The sequence below is a fragment of the Balaenoptera physalus genome (assembly GCF_965194825.1).
Source record: "Balaenoptera physalus genome assembly, chromosome: 10".
Classification (NCBI taxonomy): Eukaryota; Metazoa; Chordata; class Mammalia; order Artiodactyla; family Balaenopteridae; genus Balaenoptera; species Balaenoptera physalus.
The window spans coordinates 57,488,120-57,506,405 of NC_138889.1; the positions used below are offsets into that span (position 1 = coordinate 57,488,120).

Sequence of the window (18,286 nt, forward strand, 5' to 3'; positions counted from 1 at the left end):
TCAAATCTTGGGTCCACTACTTACTCAGCTGTGGGACTTTAGGTGAGTTCCTTTACCAGTTAAGGCCTCAGTTTTATCTTCTATAAAATGTGGCTAAAAACACTCATTTTACAGAATTGTGACGATGAAACCCAACTATGTATATCAAGTGTCCTGCCTGGAGTCTCTCAGTAAAAATCAGTTCCCTTCCTCTACTAGCTCTTGATTAATTGTCGAGAGACTGGCACAGAGATGACGCATGCACACATTCAAACACACACACACGTGCATGCGCGGTACATACACTATCAAGAACACACAGAGGCAGGACACAGGTGCCTCCTCAAGCTGGGGGTTCGAGGAGAGGTTCATGAAAAGACTCTACAGAGATATGGCAGGGATTGGGGAGAGAAGCAAGAAATAGTGCAGTCCTTCAGGGCAGCTAACTGTGGGGACTTAAAAGGGTGAGGAAGACAGTGGTTACCAGAACCACAGAGAATAGCTGTGTGGAGCGGGTGCCTGAGGGATGCAGCTGACTTACAGGGACCGGGCAGGGAGACGGCCAGGAAATAATGAGTCTGATCTCAGCCTCCCCTTTCCCTCTGACCTCCTGCTAGGCCTCGCGTTGGCCAAATTCAGACAGAAGCTGGAGGGCATGGGAGCCTGTGCCTATAGCCCATTAGGATCAGCCTCCCAGGGTGGAGAGCCGGTGGGGGGAAGGGTGGAGAGGATCTGGAGGGACAACTGGCAGAGACACAGTACAGAACCCGCCACCGTCGGGCCCCTTTAGAATGTAAGTGACAGATATAGCCAAAGTAAAATGACTTACATCAAAAGGGAATAACGTCAGGTCACCTAACTAGAAACTCCAGGGGTAGGGCCTTCGCCATAGCTTGATCAGTGCTCAAATGATGGCCAGGAACAGGTATCTCGTCTCTCAATTCTATTTGCCTTCATATGTCAGCTTCATTCTCAAGCTGTATGTAGTGGCAAGATGAGAGTGGCAGTAGAGAGTAAAGGAGGGGTGGTCCCCAGAGGAAAACTGTAGTTCTGTATAAAGAAGGAAGGAGAATAGAAGCTGGGTGGAAACACTACACATGCCCACTACAGTTTATGTCAGGGTGCTCATAAACTCGGGTGACAGGGATTGCTACTGGGGCCACGGTGAGCAGTCTCCTCTGAGTGTGGCCTGTTGGGGAAATGTAGATGTCTCTGGGCCACCCATTCCCACCTCTCACTAAAGGGACCTGAAGATTACCTAGCCTAGTGACCCCACTTGACAGGTAGCAAAAGGTTTTACACAAGAGCATGCAGTTAATGTCAAGGCCAGGACTTAAACCCAGGCCACACAATCTGTCCTCCATACCTGACTTCTTTTTAATTTTTTTAAATTTATTTTTTATTTTATTTTATTTTTTTGGCCATGCCGCATGGCTTGTGTTATCTTAGTTCCCTGACCAGGGATCAAACCCACGCCCCATTCAGTGGAAACACAGAGTCCTAACCACTGGACTGCCAGGGAAGTCCCATGACTTCTTTTTTATTTTTTTTAAGTTTTAGTTTTATATTTATTTATTTATTTTTATTTGGTTGTGCCGGGCCTTAGTTGCAGTAGGCGGGCTCCTTAGTTGTGGCATGCAGACTCTTAGTTGCGGCATGCATGTGGGATCTAGTTCCCTGACCAGGGATCAAACCCAGGCCCCCTGCATCAGGAGTGCGGAGACTTATCCACTGCGCCACCAGGGAAGTCCCATGACTTCTTTTTTAAAAAAGAAATAAGAAACACCCCTAGAGAGTGTTTGGAAAAGAAAGACAGGAAGGAATAAGGAAAGAAAGAAAGGAAGGAAGAAAGAGAGGGAGGGAGGGAGGGAGAAACACATGCTCTTGTCCAAATCCCGGTACCTGATGCCACGATTGACACATAGTAGGCCCTCAGGTATCTATGTCCCCCATCTCTAAAGGGGAATAGCACTACCCGCTATTTGTTCTGAAGGTGAAATGGAACAAAACTCTCCAAAGCACCTGGCCCAAAGTCAGACCAGTCTGGTTCGGTCCTGGACCATTCTATAAAGACCTGGATATTTCTCAAACAGGCATGGAGCAGAGGGAAGGGAAGAGGGTCCTTGTGGGTTGGCAGGGGTCTCCCCCACTGTGGAACTCACAAAGGGAGCCTTGTGTGGGAGTGGTAGCAGGATGCTTCAAGCGACAGCTGGGCCCAGGGCTGCCAGGCCTGGGCTGGGCTGGGCTCGGCTGGGCACTCCGCCACAGGCAGCCCTCTGAGGGCCCTTTCATCTGAGTCCCAGCTGCCACTTGGCTGGCTGGCCCAAAGCCCAGCAGCCTGGAGAGGAGAGGGGCTGGCAGCTTTGTCTCAGGAAGAAGAACAAAGAGTAGGGTGCGTGGGAGGAGGGCAGAGGGAAGCAGTGCTTGCTCTTGGATTCAGGCCAAAGGGAAACAAGATCCAGTTTTAGGCAACACCAAGGGACTGTTTGAATTCTTTTGTTGCCATAGCATCAAGCCAGACAGTTTCCCAGAGACCATCTCAAACAATATCCCAACCCCCACCACGTTACAGGTGAAGAATTGAGGCCCAGAGAGGGACACGGACTTGGCCAAAGTTACACACGAATGGTAGAGCCAAAACTGGAACCCCAGTCGGTCTCTTGTCTCCCGGTGCTGAAGGACTCTGAAAGAGGCACTTCATCTCTGGGACCCTTGGGGTCCTCATACATAAAATGGAGGTGCTAATTCCTATTTTGAATGGTGAGGGTCAAATGTGCTAATGGATATAAAAGGAAGAAGAGGGCCATTTGACCTGGGTCTTGAAAGCTGTGTAGGAGTTTTCCAGAGAGAAGGAGCTGGTAGGGAAAGGCATTTTGAGCACAAGGAACAGCATAAACAAAAGCAAGAAAGCATAGGAGTGCAGGTTGTTTCAGGGCAGCTGGAGCTGGGGGAGAAACAGGAAATGGGGCCCAGGGTTCTTGGTGCTGTCAGAAGTGCCCAGTGTCCCTCCAGCTGTCCAGCACTCCTTTCTGGGGTGATGACCCTTCAGAACTCAGCCTCCCCATGGAATCATCCTGGCCCATGCAGCTGATCAACCCTCTGGGAGGAGCCAGACAATGCAAGGGGGAACACGTGCCGTGTGGAGCCGGCCCACGGGAGGCTCCCTAACCCGGATGCAGCGGGCAGGGACACCTGCTTTGAGGAGATCACAGCTGCCTCCCCATGGCTCAATCCCATCTGCAAGTCATAATGTTCAAGGTACACACTTTGCCCAGTGTCTTAATCTACTCAGGCTGCTGTAACAAAAATACTGTAAATCGGGTGGTTTATAAACAACAAACATATATTTCTCACCGTTCTGGAGGTTAGGAAGTGCAAGATCATGGTGTTGGTAGATTCGGTGTCTGATGAAACCTGCTTTCTGGTTCATAGATGGCCATCTTCTTGCTATGTCCTCATACGGTGGAAGGAAGGGGCTAGAGAGCTCTCTGGGGGTCTCATTTTTTATAAGAGCACTAATCCCATTCTTCAGGGCTTCACCCTCATGACTTAATCACCTCCCAAAGGCCCCATCTCCTAACATCATCACATTGATGGTTAGGTTTCAACATGAATTTTGGGGGGACACAAACATTCAGATCATAGCAGCCAGATACAAAGCAATTCTTTCCAGTCACAGAAAAACAATTTTGGAGTGAGAAAGACATGCAGTTTAAGCTTGGTTCTGCCAATTACCAGCTGTGTGGCTTTTTGCCATTCACTGAACTTCTCTGAGCCTCGGTTCCCTCGTCTGTACAGTAAGTCTAACTGCTTGGAAGAATTGATACAAGAGTCTGTGTTCAGTGCAGGTGTTCAACACATGATCATTTTCCTTTCATTTTCCTCCTTTTCTTGGCACAGCTGACCCCTCTGCTGGGAGGAAACCCCCGCAGGCTTCTCTCAACAAATCTCTCCCCCCTTCAAGACCCAGCTTATGTGCCACCGCTTCCACGAAGCCTTTCCAGGACCCCCAAACTGAAAAGCTAACTTCCTCTTGTAATGCCTTCTGCTTGTGTTATGTTATTGCCTTTTCTTTTTCTTTCTTTTGCTCTTTTATACTTTTTCATGTTCACTGCAACTAGTGACATAATACAAACATGTATTATGAAAAACATTTCTTAATCAAAATTTCCCCTCTTCATTTCTATCCCATTCTTACTGAATAACCAATGGTAACACCCACTGTGTATCATTCTACACTTTTCTGAGTATACGCTCACATAAATATAAATTTATATAAGAAGGTTTATGTCTTTACTGAATTTCCATAGTATACAGTGCTCTGATATTTATTTTTAATTGCTTAATAAATCATAGATGAGTGAACAGATGTAGATCTACCTCACTCTTTTAAATAGCTGCATACAATTCCATGCCATGGACAAACCATGGTTTATTCAACCATACCTCTATATTTCTAATTTTTGCCACCACAAACAAAACAGTAATACACATATTTGTTCATATATCCTTTCAGAGAAGTGCTTTTAGTTCTATTCGATAGATTCTCAAAAGTGGAAATATTGGGTCAAATGATATCTGTATTTTTTTAAAAAATTTTAGTAGCTATGGCCGTATTGTTTTCCAAAAAAGATCACAGCAGTTCACATTCCAATCAGTGAAGTTTGAGGAGTTCTTTTCTTACATCCTTACCCCCTCTGGCACATTGTTATTCCTCTCAATATTTGCAAAAATGATGGATGAAAAATAGTACAACATTGCTCCTTTGATTGCATTTTCTCAACCCCTAGTAAGTTTCAGTAACTTTTCATTTCAATTATTTTATTTTTCATCTCTAGAAGTTCTATTTGGCTTTTTTCAAATCTGCCTGGTCATTTTTTTAAATATAAATTTACTTATTTTATTTATTTATTTTTGGCTGCACTGGGTCTTTGTTGCTGTGCATGGGCTTTCTCTAGTTATGGCGAGCAAGGGCTACTCTTCACTGCGGTGTGCGGGCTTCTCATTGTGGTGGCTTCCCTTGTTGCAGAGCACGGATTCTAGGCACGTGGGCTCAGTAGTTGTGGCTCGTGGGCTCTAGAGCGCAGGCTCAGTAGTTGTGGCGCATGGGCTTAGCTGCTCTGCGGCATGTGGGATCTTCCCGGACCAGGGCTCAAACCCGTGTCCCCTACATTGGCAGGCGAATTCTTAACCACTGAGCCACCACGGAAGCCCTGCCTGGTCATTTTTGATCAGATCTTCTTGGTCTTCACTCAGGTTTTTTTTTTTTTTTTTTTTAAAGATTTTTTTTGATGTGGACCATTTTTAACATCTTTATTGAATTTGTTACAATATTGCTTCTTTTTTTATGTTTTGGTTTTTTGGCCACGAGGCATGTGGGATCTTAGCTCCCCAACCAGGGATCGAACCCTCACCCCCTGCATTGGAAGGCGAAGTCTTAACCACTGGACCACCAGGGAAGTCCCTTCACTCAGGTTTTAAATACACCCTTCTCTATAGTTATTTAAGCACAGTAAACACTTATTTTATATTCTATACCCAGTAATCTCAGTATTTGAGGTGCTTGTGGATCTACTGACTCTTGCTCACTGTACCTTGTGTCCTTTTGTGGTGTGTGACTTTTGATTCTGAGCTTGCATTTGTTGGACTGCTATCTGTGTGAATTCTTTGAGGCTTGGTTTGACTGTGCACTTACCTCCAGGAAGGGTTTTCATTTTCTTTGTCAGACATCTGGGGCATTACCAATCCAGGTCCGTTTTAAATTAAGTTCCTTGTTGTTGTTGCTCTTGTTGATCCTGAAAAAAAAGAATATTTGGACCCTGGATCTATTTGAGCTCTAGCCTATTGCCAGAATTTTTCAGGGGAGACTTTTCTCTACCCAGAACAGAGGAATGAGACAGATGTTTCCACAGCATTCACATTTGAGTGGTGGATTTTTAATAATTTACCCTTTTATAGTCTCTGATCTGACATCCAACCCTGGGAGTGGCCCAGACTTTGTCTCCTACTCTCTCTCCCCTGAAAATAAAAGTTCTAGGTTACTCAGGGTTGGAGATAATCCCAGGGAAGTCCATGGAGTTGGTGTTCAAACATCTCAGAGCAGTTCCTTGACTTTCTTGAGAGCTCAGACATATAGACATACATATATTCAGTATTTTCAATATTTTGAGATGCTTTTTAGTAGGAGGATTTCCAGTAACATGGACTTCCAGCATATTTTCATATGCTCATTTACTCTTTCATTAAAGTTATTTGTGTTCATATCTTTGGAACAAAGACATGTCTTGCGCACCTGTGTCTGCAGCCCCCAACCCCTAGCTAAGGTCAGTATCAGTAACTCTTGGGTGAACATTAAATGGGGTGACAACCCACATGGGGAGGAAGAAGAAGAGATTGGAAAGTTATCCACGGCTGGATGGGATGATGTTGGAAGGGTGGTGTCATAGAGTCAGGGGGAATGGGCACTGACATGCACTGAGTCCCATCCTTCCTAGGCCAGTAAATGCATCATTCTAGTTTTTCCCAAATTTCCAAGATGACACGATGCTTGTTAAATATGCAGGTTCCCAGGCCCTTCCTTGGTAACTTGGTTTTAGTACTCTGGAGGTGGGGCTCCGGAATGATGTTCAACAAGCATTCTGAGAGAGTCTTAGCAACAGGGAAGTTTGGGAAACATGATAGATTTTTTTCCTCTTAATTTAATTCTCACAACAACCCAGAAAGTAAGTATTTGCATGTATTTTACAAAGAGGAAATTTGGGCTCTTTTGAGAGGGGAAGTGATGGATGATCACACAGCTGGTAAATGACAGGTCTAGGGTTCCATTCCCAGTTGTCACACTCCAAAGCTCTATTTTTTTTTCACCGGATATTGTCTGGTTATTATTGTTATTATATTTTCCAAGTTTCTGTACCATTAGTTTATGACCAAAAGTCATATTTTTAAAAAATTGTGTTAAAAAACACATAAGATGAAATTTATATCTTAAGCATTTTTAAGGGTATAGTTTAGGAGTGTTACATTGCTGTGAAACAGATCTCCAGAACTTTTTCATCTTGTAAAACTGAAACTCTCTACCCATTAAACAATTCCCCTTTTCCCTCTCCCCCCAGCCCCTGGTAACCACTATTCAACTTCCTGTTTCTATTAATTTGACTACTTTAGGTATCTCATATAAGTGGAATTATGCAGTATTTGTCTTTTTGTTACTGGCTTATTTCACTTAATGTCCTCAAGAGTCATCCATGCTGTACCATGTGACAGGATTTCCTTCCTCTTTATGGCTGAATAGCATTCCATTGTACATATATCCCACTTTTGTTTATGCATTCATCCATTGATGGATAGTCCACCTCTTGGCTACTGTGAGTAATGCTGCTATGAAATGGGTGTGCAAATATGTCTTGGAGGTCCTGCTTTTAATTTTCTGCATATGTAACCAGAAGTAGATTTGCTGGATCATATAATAGTTCTACTTTTAGTGTTTTTTTTTTTTTTGAGGAACTGCCATGATTAGACTGGGGTTATGGGTTTTGGGGAGGAAGATCACAGAGGCAAAGTGCCATTTTCATCACATCATATCAAGGATGCATACTATCATCATGATTTATGACTTCTGATGTTGATCTTGATCACCTGGCTGAAGTTGTGTTTGTCATTTTCTCCACTGTATGGTTACTCTTCTTCCCCTCCTCTTTCCATACTGTCCTCTCTGGAAGGTCATTATGCAGGCCCATACTACAGAACAGTAATGCCCCCCTTCATAAGGATCATGTTTTAACAAGCAAAATAACTCACACAACAGGTACCTAGCTCTTCTCATCACTGGTCATGCTCTGTACTTTCAGCGGCTGATCTGAGGTGAATAACTGGCCGCCCTGTCTCCTGGAGGCCCACCCTTCTCACCTGTAAAGTGGGTGTCGCTCATCCTTTACCCCTAGGACTGTAGTGAGTGGAGACAGTCTCAAGGTCGTCAATGTCAGTTCCCTCTGCCTCCTCCATTTGGCTGTCCCGCAACACCAGGCAACAGAGGGACAGTGACTAGCCTAAGGTTTCACCGCAAGGCCGCCAACTCCAGCCCAATCAGGGTTCTAACCACACCCTGGGTACGGATTCCCCCCACCCCGGGGCGGGAGCGAAGAGCACTTCCGCCAGCCACAAGTACCACGCACGTGGCGGGCTGTGCGGGACCGGCGAGCGGCAGCCTGGCTGCGCAGCGCCAGCGCCTGCGGGGCCGGGATGATGAGCCTGACCTCGGCGCCCGGTTCCCGGCCGTTGCGCCGGGCCGTGACCCCCGCGGGCCGGCAGACGGTGAGTGCGAAGCCCGGGGCGGGCGAGAAGACCCGGCCGGCTCCGGCCCCGCACCTCTCCCTTCTTTCACTCCTTCCAGGGTCCCCCCCGTCCTTCCCTCCCCGCGGGTCTGAATTCCCCTGCTTCCGGCGCGCCCGTCTCGGCCTGCGGCTAGGCGCTCTCTTTTCACCTGGTCAGTTCCTGCCGCTTTGATCTCTCCTTCCGCGCCACAGCCTCGGTTCCGGTTCCGGTTCCGGTTCCGGCTCAGTCCAGCCATTCCTCTATGCCCTCTTTCCTGCTTGGCTGCCTTTGTCTCCTCCTTCTTCTCTTTGCGTCTCGTCTCTCAGTCCCCTGGCTTGCCCCAGTCTACTGCTCTTCCTCTGCCCCTCCTCTTCCCCTGCCCCTCCCCTCCTGCAGGTGGGAGTAGACCCAACTGAGGGCTGGCCAGAGTATCATTCATTCCCTCACCCCCCCCCGGACACCCACCCTCTCTAGCCTGTCCCTGACCTCTGGCTGGGTCCTGAGTCCTCCTGCTTGCCCGTTCCCTCCCAGGGCTTGGGTGGGGGGACCGGGGGGGTTGGGGGGAGGATCAAGAAAAAGCCCAGAGCACTCAAGGATCAGAACATTTAACCTCTCCCCGGCTACGTGCCATCCTGAAGACTTGTAGGAAGGGAAAGCAGATCCAGCAGTGGGGCGACTGTGGCTCTTTTCAGTAGGATGATGATAACCTCATTGTTCCTGGCTATTGACAATGTCACCTGCTCAGAGGCAGGGGCCGCTCAAGGTACCCAATAAATGTCTGAATTAATTACCGGGCAAAGGAGGAAGCCAGCACCGTGCATGATGCCAAGTAGGGCAAGATTGGCCTTTATTAGAATACCAGGCGCTCCTGTAAGTCAGTGCTGAGGGTAAGTGCAGTTCAATTCAGCAGACACTTAAGGGAGCATCCCTGGTGTGCTGAGCACTGTAGTAGGTACTGGTAACATAAAGATGAATCTGGGATAGTCCTCCCTCCAGTCTGGTGGGGGATACAGATGAAGGAACAGAATTACCATGACAAGGGAAGTACATGGCCCTCTGAAATGAAAGGAGACAACCCATCCAGGAAATTCCCGGAGGAATTAACTTGAAGGATGAGTGGGCTGACTGAAGGGACTGGGGGTGTTAAATGAGTGAAGTCCTGGGGGCAGTGGGGCCCAGCCTGCTCTGAATGGGTTGGGGTTGGGGAGCAGTAGTTGGCTCTGGTAGTTGATTGCCAGGGTTGCACAGGACCTTGTAAACCTTGTTAAGGAGTCTCGAGTTAACCTGTAAAGAAATGTGGGATCACTGAAGTGTTTAATGCAGGTGGTGACCAGATCGGATTTTCGCTTCAGAGAAACTGCTTTGGTTTCAGAATAGAGATTGGATTGGAGGAGGATATTCGAGGGAGCCGGGAGCCATGGAACTGACCAGCCATTTATAATGGCCAGGACTTGGTGACTGATTACCTGTGTGGGGGGAGGTTGAGGACAGGAGCAGAATGCAAGATTAGAGTCTAGGTTTCTGGCTCAGATGACTGAGATAGGCTACAGTGGGAAAAGGTCAAAGTTGTGGTGTGGGGAGAGATCTTGGGCTTGGGAGACATATGAATGGGGGTGTCCCTCCACTGACTAGACTAAGTGTGACCTAAGGAAATGTATGAATGTTTGGTGGGATGAGAGCTGGGCCTGATTCATCCCTGTGTCCTCGTGGCCAGCACTAGCCTGGTACCCAGCAGAGCCTCCTAAAGACCACATTTCCCCAGCCTGTGCACACAGGGCCTGGGTCAGGCTTGCTCACCCAGGAATGCTTCAGCAGGGTGACTGGTAGAACAGGTGGGGAGGAGGGGCCATGAGGAAGGGCAGGTGGTCCAGAAGAGGGATGGAAAAGAAGCCTTTATCTGTTAGAAACACACACAGTAGTATTTATGGATGGGTAGGAGGTCTGAGATTTCCAAAGAGATTTGGAGTTTTTAGAAAACACGGAGGGAAAAGAGACATAATTAGGAAGCTTGGGAACAGGGCCCAGGTCTTTGTTGATAAAGAAATGGGACTGCAAATATCAGGGCAGGGGACTATTTTGTGTAGCATCTGGAAATGAGCTTCAGAAACAACATTTGAAGTGATTGGATTCATTAAACTTTCAAAGCTGGAGAGTCTTAGAGTTCTCTTCATCGATTTTGCCTCACTATTTGATAGATGACTAAGCTTAGGCCCAGAGAAGGAAGTGTGACGCCCTAGAAACATAGCTAATTACTAGCAGCAGTGCGACTGGATGTTGGGAGGGTGGGGGTAGGTCATCCATACTGTCCTGAAGTCAGACTGATACGGATTTGATCCCAGCTCCAACTTCCTCACCTCCTAGCTGTGTGACCCCTCTTTCTGAGCTTTCCTCGCCTGTGATGTGGGGACGTTAAGAGCTCTCAGTGGTACAGGAGTGATGAGAGTCCATCATCGATCCATTCAGGGGTTAAAGTCTGCAAATTCACATTTAACTGCCTGCTTTACAGAGCCACCTTAGGGTTAATCAAACAGCCTTGCCAAGGAGCCTTGAGGTTTATGGGAGAAAGAGGGCGTCACAGGTTCTGGGCTTATTTTTCTCAGGGCTGTATTGTTTGGCTGCCGTCAGACTGCAATCTCGTTTCTCCCTTCTCCATTCCAGCTAGCAGAACTGTCCCTTGGTAGGAGCTGTTGCCATGGCAACTCAGTTCTCCCCAGCAATTTGGCTGCCTTGAGTTCTCTTAATTCCAGTACTTTAATCTTAGAGGTAGAGCCCGCAGACAAGTTGAAAAGGAAGTCACACCTAAATCTGACTGAAGGACATTCCTGAGTCCTGTCTCTATCCCTGGCCCTGTAATGACCTGTAGTGGAGTCTCCAGTTTGGAAATCCAGCCTTCCCCCTAATACTGTAGATCTTTTCCACAGCAGCAGCCATCACATCCCTTAGGAAACCTTCCCTGACAACCTCCAACACACATCTACAAAAAGAGCCAATCCCTTCTACCTTTGAGTCTTCCCCCTCAGCACCTACACATTTAAGCCATCTGTTTCCCTTTCTCCCCTATGAGCTCCTCAAGGGCAGGGACCGTGTCCTGTCCATCTGCTTCAGAGGAGGCTTGGGTGGAATAGGTCCTCCCTACATTTTGTTGGATGAATAGGGATTGAAGAGTGGAGGTGTTTGAAGGTTGAAAATTAATTTATGTAATGACTAAGTGGTAAATCAGACCTGAGTTCAAATCCCGACATTATCGCTTAATAGCTGGTTGGTCTTAAGCAACTTGAACTTCACCTCCTTAAGCCTTAGTTTCTTCATCTGGAAAATGGGGATTTAATACATTCATCATAGGATTACTATGAGGGTTGAGTTAGAGAGTGTATGTAAAGCACTTTACACAGTTACTAGACTGTGAGGGGAGGTTCTGTGTCCTGCTTGTTCCTCACTGTGTCCCAGCTACCTGGCACAAAATAGGCACATACATGTTTTATTGAATGAGTGAGTGAATTTTAAAAGATGAAAGTTGTTCAGGAAGCTGGGTTTGTAAGGATAACAACCGGTGTATCACCTCATGTGTAATAATCGCTATAGAGTATTCTGGTATTTTTGTTAGGTCTGTGTGGCAGCATTCCCCAGATGCAGCCCGACTCTCAGTCTCTTTCCAGGTCCCTCTCTGCACTCGCCTGTGGGCATCTCCAGGCAGATATCACATGGGTCTCACCCACATCCTTAGTGCTCAGCCCAAGGTCTGATCTAGAGAAGAGGCCTCTAAAAATTCTGATGAACAGCTAAATCTAACTTACATTTGCACCATACTTTACCATTTATGAGGCAGTTTTACGCCTGTTGTATTTGGTGTTACCAACCTTGTCACCACCAAGGATATTCCTGTTATTTAATCCCATGGGCCCATATTTTGAAAAAATACCCATCAATCAAATTACATTTGTTAATCAAAGTCATGCCAACTGCTAATCAGAACTTCTGCTCTATATGAAATAAGAATTTTTATCCCCACTCCCAGCACGGATGTGGACACACAGTAAGTACCAAAGAAATGATTCCTGAATGAATACATGTGTGATTTCTTTAGCCTTTCTGAAAGGTTGAAAATGTTTTGCCCCCAACACCACCACCACCCCCTTTTTTTTTTTTTTTTACTGTATCTTATATCTAAGCATCCCTGTCAGGAACTCTTGACTTCACAATAGCTCCATATCCTCATTTTATTTTATTTATTTATTTTTTGGCCATGCCACATGGCATGCGGGATCTTAGTTCCCCGACCAGGGATTGAACCCATGTCCCCTGCAGTGGAAGCGCAGAGTCCTAACCACTGGACCGCCAGGGAAGTCCCCATATCCTCACTTTATAAACAAGGAAACTGAGGCCTAGGGAGGGAAAAAACCTTGCCACAGGCCACACGCTTTAGAGGTATTGTCGCTGTGACTTGCTTCCACTAATATTCTGTGACCTAAATGAGAAAATTTAAATGCTTGAATGGGTATTCTTATATCAAACTAAAATATTTTTCTTCTTTAAAATGCCTACTCTCTGTAGCTATACAGCATAAATATAACCCCCTTCAGTAAGATGGACATTCCAATAAGCTGAAGCCAATCGTTATGGCTCCCCTAAATTCTGTAGGGTATTGTTCTTTGGATTAGAATAAATCATGAGCTCCCTGGAGATGGCGCTGTGGGTTCACTCTGCCTCTTGTGCCCCCAGGAATCTCCTGTAGTGGAGCTGAACGTTGGGGGTGAGTTCTATACCACCACCTTGGGCACCCTGAGAAAACTCCCAGGCTCAAAGCTGGCAGAGATGTTCTCCAGCTCCGCCAAGGCCTGCCTGGACGCGGAGGGACGCTTCTTCATCGATCGCTGCGGCACCTATTTTGGACCCATCCTGGAATATCTGCGCAGTGGGCAGCTGCCCACACAGCACATCCCTGAGGTGTACCGTGAGGCTCAGTTCTACGAAATCAAGCCTTTAATCAAACTCTTGGAGGACATGCCACAGATCTTTGGTGAGCAGGTAGCTCGGAAGCAGTTTTTGCTGCAGGTGCCAGGCTACAGTGAGAACCTGGAGCTTATGGTGCGCCTGGCGCGTGCTGAGGCCGTGGCGGCGCGCTGCTCTAGTGTTCTGGTGTGCCTGGTACAGAATGAAAAGGATGACGCAAACTGCGCGGACGCCCTGCGCTCCCTGGAGGCGGACAAGAGGTCAGTGGTCAAATTCGGGCCTTGGAAGGCAGCCCTGGATATCAGGGACCTCCTGGACTGCATGAACATGGACATTGAGGCCCAAGGGTACCAGGTACGCTATTCACACAACAGTCCGTTACCGGCCAAGGTCTCCGACTACTTCTATACCTTCAGCTTCAGCTGGTGGTGATCCCCAGGGGCGGGGACTGTTTGTTACGGGCTCTGGTGGGACTTAAGAAATTAAAGGTTGCCTTCCAAAGCCATCTTCCTTTAATTTTAAAAACAAACAGACATCAAAAACTTCCAAGGTGGTCTACTTGAGTCTTGCCCCAAATATGTGTTTCCCCTTTGAGGACTTTCCACTCATTGCAACTGACTCCACTGTACTTGCCTAGAGAGGTGCAGCTGTTTCCTCTTTAAAGCCTCATGTACCTGCCAGACCCTTCCCTTGAAGTCCAATAGCAAGGCAGAGGTGAATCGGAATGTGTCAACAATGCTTTGGCTGGAGATGCGGGATGACAACAGGAAAATAATAGGATGTCATGAATCTAGACAGACCTAAAAATGTAATCTACCCAGCCTCAGCTTGTGGTCCAATCTTCTAGCCCTGGTGTGTGCCTTCATGAGGAAAATGCCAAGTTAGTATACCTGGAGTAGATGGCGCTCAGCTCTCCTTTCCTGGATGCTGTGGGTATTGGCTGCTAAAGCCTCACAGGTGTCCTCTTATCTAGAGCAGTAGTTCTCAAAGTGTGGTCCCTAGACCGGCAGCATCCCCAATACCTGGGAACTTGTTAGAAATACAAATTCTCTAGGCCCTACCTCAGACCTACTGAATCAGAAACAGGGAGTTGGCCCAGCAGTCTGTTTTAAGAAGTTCTCCAGGTAATTCTGATGCACTTTAATTTTGAGATCTGATCAAGAAAAGAATTGCTGTCTCGCTTGTGTGGAGGTACAGAAGACTGATCCCTCACCTCACGGAGGTGCAGTTCCTGTTCTAGAGCTCCTCGTGGGATCAGGCTGAAGTCAGTCTTCACTGAACACCACATTCTTGCTTAGTGGTCTTTCTCTGCTTTAACCTGCTTCCCTCCCTCCCCTTCACCTGAGAACAGATCCTCAATAAACGACTTAAACAAGAGACTCTCTCAGGTTCTGCTTCTCAACCAAAGACATTAAGTGACTCTAAGGAGGACACATTCATCCTTCTCCAAGTTCAGGTCTGGGATAGATGGCCCCCGTTCCCCACCTAGTAGGATTACCAGCCATCCTGGGTTCCCTGGGACTGAAGGTCAGGTTTAACTGTGAAGCTTTAAGGAATTAACACTGAATCAGAGAATTTCAAATTTAAACATAAAATTGCTCAGAACATAGTTATTTTCAGTGAGCGTTTTAATTCAGTAACTGCATCTGCTTGTATATTTTTTTCTTATTTTCAAAGCTTGTTCTATATTTTCTTTTTCTTTTTTTGGTATTTAATATGGCTCACAATTTAAAGTGGAAAAATCCTGAATATCTATTTGAACTTAACATCATGAATCAATTCAACGTTACTCCTCAAGAGCCTGAAAAAAGTTCATACCCTTTGATCAGTAATTACACTTCTGAGATTTGATTCCAAGGAGATACCCTGCTGCATAAGATCTAAATAGGATTGCTTAGGGCTTCCCTGGTGGCGCAGTGGTTGAGAGTCTGCCTGCTAATGCAGGGGACACGGGTTCGAGCCCTGGTCTGGGAAGATCCCACATGCCGCGGAGCCACTGAGCCCGTGAGCCACGACTACTGAGCCTGCGTGTCTGGAGCCTGTGCTCGGCAACGGGAGAGGCCGCGACAGTGAGAGGCCCGCGCACCGCGATGAAGAGTGGCCCCCGCTCGTCACAACTAAAGAAAGCCCTCGCACAGAAACGAAGACCCAACACAGCCAAAAATAAATATAAATAAATAAATAAATTTAAATAAATAAATAAATAGGATTGCTTAAAATCTCAGTTTCATGAATTATGGAAAGATCAATGTCCTCCCCAAGATTTCTGCACATTCCCAGAGGGCTTGTCTTCTTATGGTCAGCTCTGGTTCTCTGTTTCTGCTAGATTCATTCAGCATAGGGATCAACTAGATGTCTTAAACCTGTTGTGCTGTTCTACGCAATGCTTACCCAGAGTTAACACTCAGATCTTTTTCTTAATTTTTACAAATGCCACTCCCATCAGCTATTTGTGCACATAGCAGACGGTGGCAAATGCAGGCAAATAAGGGGAGTTTACCACGCAGAAATGCCAACAACTTCAAATTGAATATTGGGCATATCTTTTCCTAAGAGTGCCTTAGTCACCCCCATCACTAGGGGCTTTTCACTAGTAGATTGTATTTGTGTCCTATTCTTTCTTCCCTCTCTATTCCTGCCATGCTTCTCTGTAGGTGGGAGTAATCTTCCCCACCCCACTGAGTTCGTGCTTGGCCTCATGACTTAATCTGGCCAATGGTATACGTGTGGAAGTGACAGTGTGCCAGTTCCAAAATGAGGCTTTCGAGGCATGCCAAATTTCCACCAGCCCCCTTGTGTTCTTGTCATTTGCCAAAAGGCCATGTTCCAGTTTAGCTACCTCTTTTATCGCTCTGGTTCTAGCCTGCATCCCTTTGGATCTGACTCTCTTCCTTAGCAATTTACCAAACTATTTTATTAAACGAAAGCAATTCCAGTACCCCCGCCCCCCACTCCCAATCCATAATACAATTAAGATAACATACTATTTTTATCCCACTTAATTTACAATAGCAAAACAATTGGAAATAAGCCAGCTTAGTTACATCTATATAATGCAATGTTATACAGCAAAATTGCATTTATAGATGGCTTAAAATTATTGGGGAGGAGATTAATTTAATTTAATTCAGTACAATTAAATCTTTGCTCTAAAAAGGATTTAAGGTGGTGGGGCTTACAGGGCTATGAAAAAAAGAAATATCAAAAAAGATATAAATTAGAAATACATAAATTAAATTGACACGCTTGGTTGCCTTCCCAATAATACCATCTCCTCCCTTCCTCTGAAATAGCAAAATAAGTAAGGCACATTAGTAATGTTCAAAATACCATCTCTGAACACGCTGATTAAAAAATGGGCAGAAGACCTGAATAGACATTTTTCCAAAGAAAATGAACAGATGGCCAACAGGCACATGAAAAGATACTCAACATCACTAATTATTAGAGAAATGCAAATCAAAACTACAATGAGATATCATCTCACACCTGTCAGAATGGCTGTCATCAAAAATGCCACAAATAACAAGTGCTGGCAAGGATGTGGAGAAAAGGGAACCCTCGTACACTGTTGGTGGGAATATAAATTGGTATAGCCACTATGGAAAACGATATGGAGGTTCCTTAAAAAACTAAAAATAGAACTATCATATGACCCAGCAGTTCTACTCCTGGGTATATATCTGAAGAAAACAAAAGATACATACACCCCAATATTCAGGGCATCATTATTTACAATAGCCAAGATATAGAAGCAACCTACGTATCCAACAGATGAATAGATACAGAAGATATGTGTGTATATATACAATGGAATACTACTTAGCCATAAAAAACCGAAATTCTGCCATTTGCAACAATGTGGATGGACTTAGAGCGTGTTATGCCTAGTGAAATCAGTCAGACAGAGAAACACAAATACTCTGTTATCACTTATATGTGGAATCTAAAAACTAGCACAAACCTATGTATATAACAAAGCAGAAACAGACTCACAGATATAAAGAACAAGCTAGTGGTTATGAGTGGGGAGAAGAAGGGGGAGGGGCAAGATAGAGGTATGGGAGGGACTTCCCTGGTGGTCCAGTGGTTAAGACTCCTTGCTTCCACTGCAGGGGATGTGGGTTTGGTCCCTGGTTGGGGGAACTAAGATCCCTCATGCTGTGCAGTGTGGCCAAAGAGTTAAAAAAAAAAAAAAAAAAAAAAGGGGGTATGGGATTAAGAGGTAAAATCTACTATGTATAAAATAAATAAACAACATGGATATATTGTACAACACAGGGAAATATAACCATTATTTTGTAATAACTTTAAATGGAATATAATCTATAAAAGTATTGAATTACTGTGATGTACACCTGAAACTAATATAAAATTGTAAATCAACTATACCTCAAAAAAAAAAAAAAACCCACCACCTCTATTCATTTGTAGGGGTATATGTGGCTTTTCAGATCTGTTGGGATTAACTAAAGAAAATTATAGAGTCAGAGGAGAAAAACTTAAAACTGAATGCTAAATATAACTGTTATTATAATCTAAAGGAAAAACACACAGTAAAACCTTTGAGGTTGCCCTCATGGAGACACCCTACTTCATAGCACTGTGCCAGGTTTTCAGGTCTCATTGTTTTCTTAGAGCACCTTTTTTTTTTTTCTACTTATTTTCCCTGTCTTCCCTGCCCCCCTTTCCATTCATTCTTTTCCCTTTTCTGCTGTGCTCAGTGTCCTGGAAGACTGATCTCTAGGTACTGCATGTCCAGGCCCCTTCCTGGTTGGCCAAAGCCTTGGAAAGTATGAGAGTGGAAGATTGGGGACAAGAAGGCCTGGGATGTTGATATGTGGATGAATGTCTTGGAATGGTGAAAATATTTGTGTTTCCTATGAATGCCCACCAGAGGGCATCCATTCTAGAAGAGGCTTTCAAAAAATAAATGGACACAATGATCCAAACTGTGCATTCCTGTGACTTCCCTGGTGGTTCAGTGGGTAAGACTCCGCGCTCCCAATGTGGGGGGTACCCCAGATCGATCCCTGGTCAAGGAACT

At 45.6% G+C, this 18,286-nt stretch overlaps 3 protein-coding genes across 4 annotated transcripts in view; 2 read left to right on the forward strand and 1 right to left on the reverse strand.

Moving 5' to 3' along the window:
• THRSP (thyroid hormone responsive) overlaps window positions 1-8,818 on the reverse strand; it is a gene marked incomplete at its 3' end in the record, with an annotated part of 36,626 nt that extends 27,808 nt beyond the window's left edge. The window contains 3 exon segments of the mRNA XM_082476776.1: window positions 5,675-5,774; window positions 7,885-7,984; window positions 8,459-8,818.
• KCTD14 (potassium channel tetramerization domain containing 14) lies at window positions 8,156-14,616 on the forward strand. Of its 2 annotated transcripts, XM_082410385.1 has the most exons (3): window positions 8,156-8,289; window positions 13,009-13,593; window positions 14,391-14,616. In XM_082410385.1, the coding sequence occupies exons 1-3, from the start codon at window positions 8,218-8,220 to the stop codon at window positions 14,394-14,396; spliced, it is 663 nt and encodes a 220-aa protein (XP_082266511.1). In that variant the 5' UTR covers window positions 8,156-8,217; the 3' UTR covers window positions 14,397-14,616. The 2 variants fall into 2 exon arrangements, with proteins under 2 accessions (XP_082266511.1, XP_082266510.1); XM_082410384.1 differs by having other exon boundaries at window positions 13,009-14,616.
• Window positions 8,163-18,286, forward strand: part of INTS4 (integrator complex subunit 4) — a 135,847-nt gene continuing 125,723 nt past the window's right edge. Inside the window, exon 1 of the mRNA XM_082476777.1 lies at window positions 8,163-8,289. The gene's annotated coding sequence lies outside the window, so the exon portion shown is untranslated. The remainder of the gene's footprint in view (window positions 8,290-18,286) is intronic.

Bases quoted from the DNA above. Each gene is read 5' to 3' on its own strand.
- KCTD14 (XM_082410384.1), top strand. From the start codon at position 8,218: ATGATGAGCCTGACCTCGGCGCCCGGTTCCCGGCCGTTGCGCCGGGCC. The intron at 8,290-13,008 runs GTGAGTGCGAAG...TTGTGCCCCCAG, and splicing joins CCCCCGCGGGCCGGCAGACG to GAATCTCCTGTAGTGGAGCT.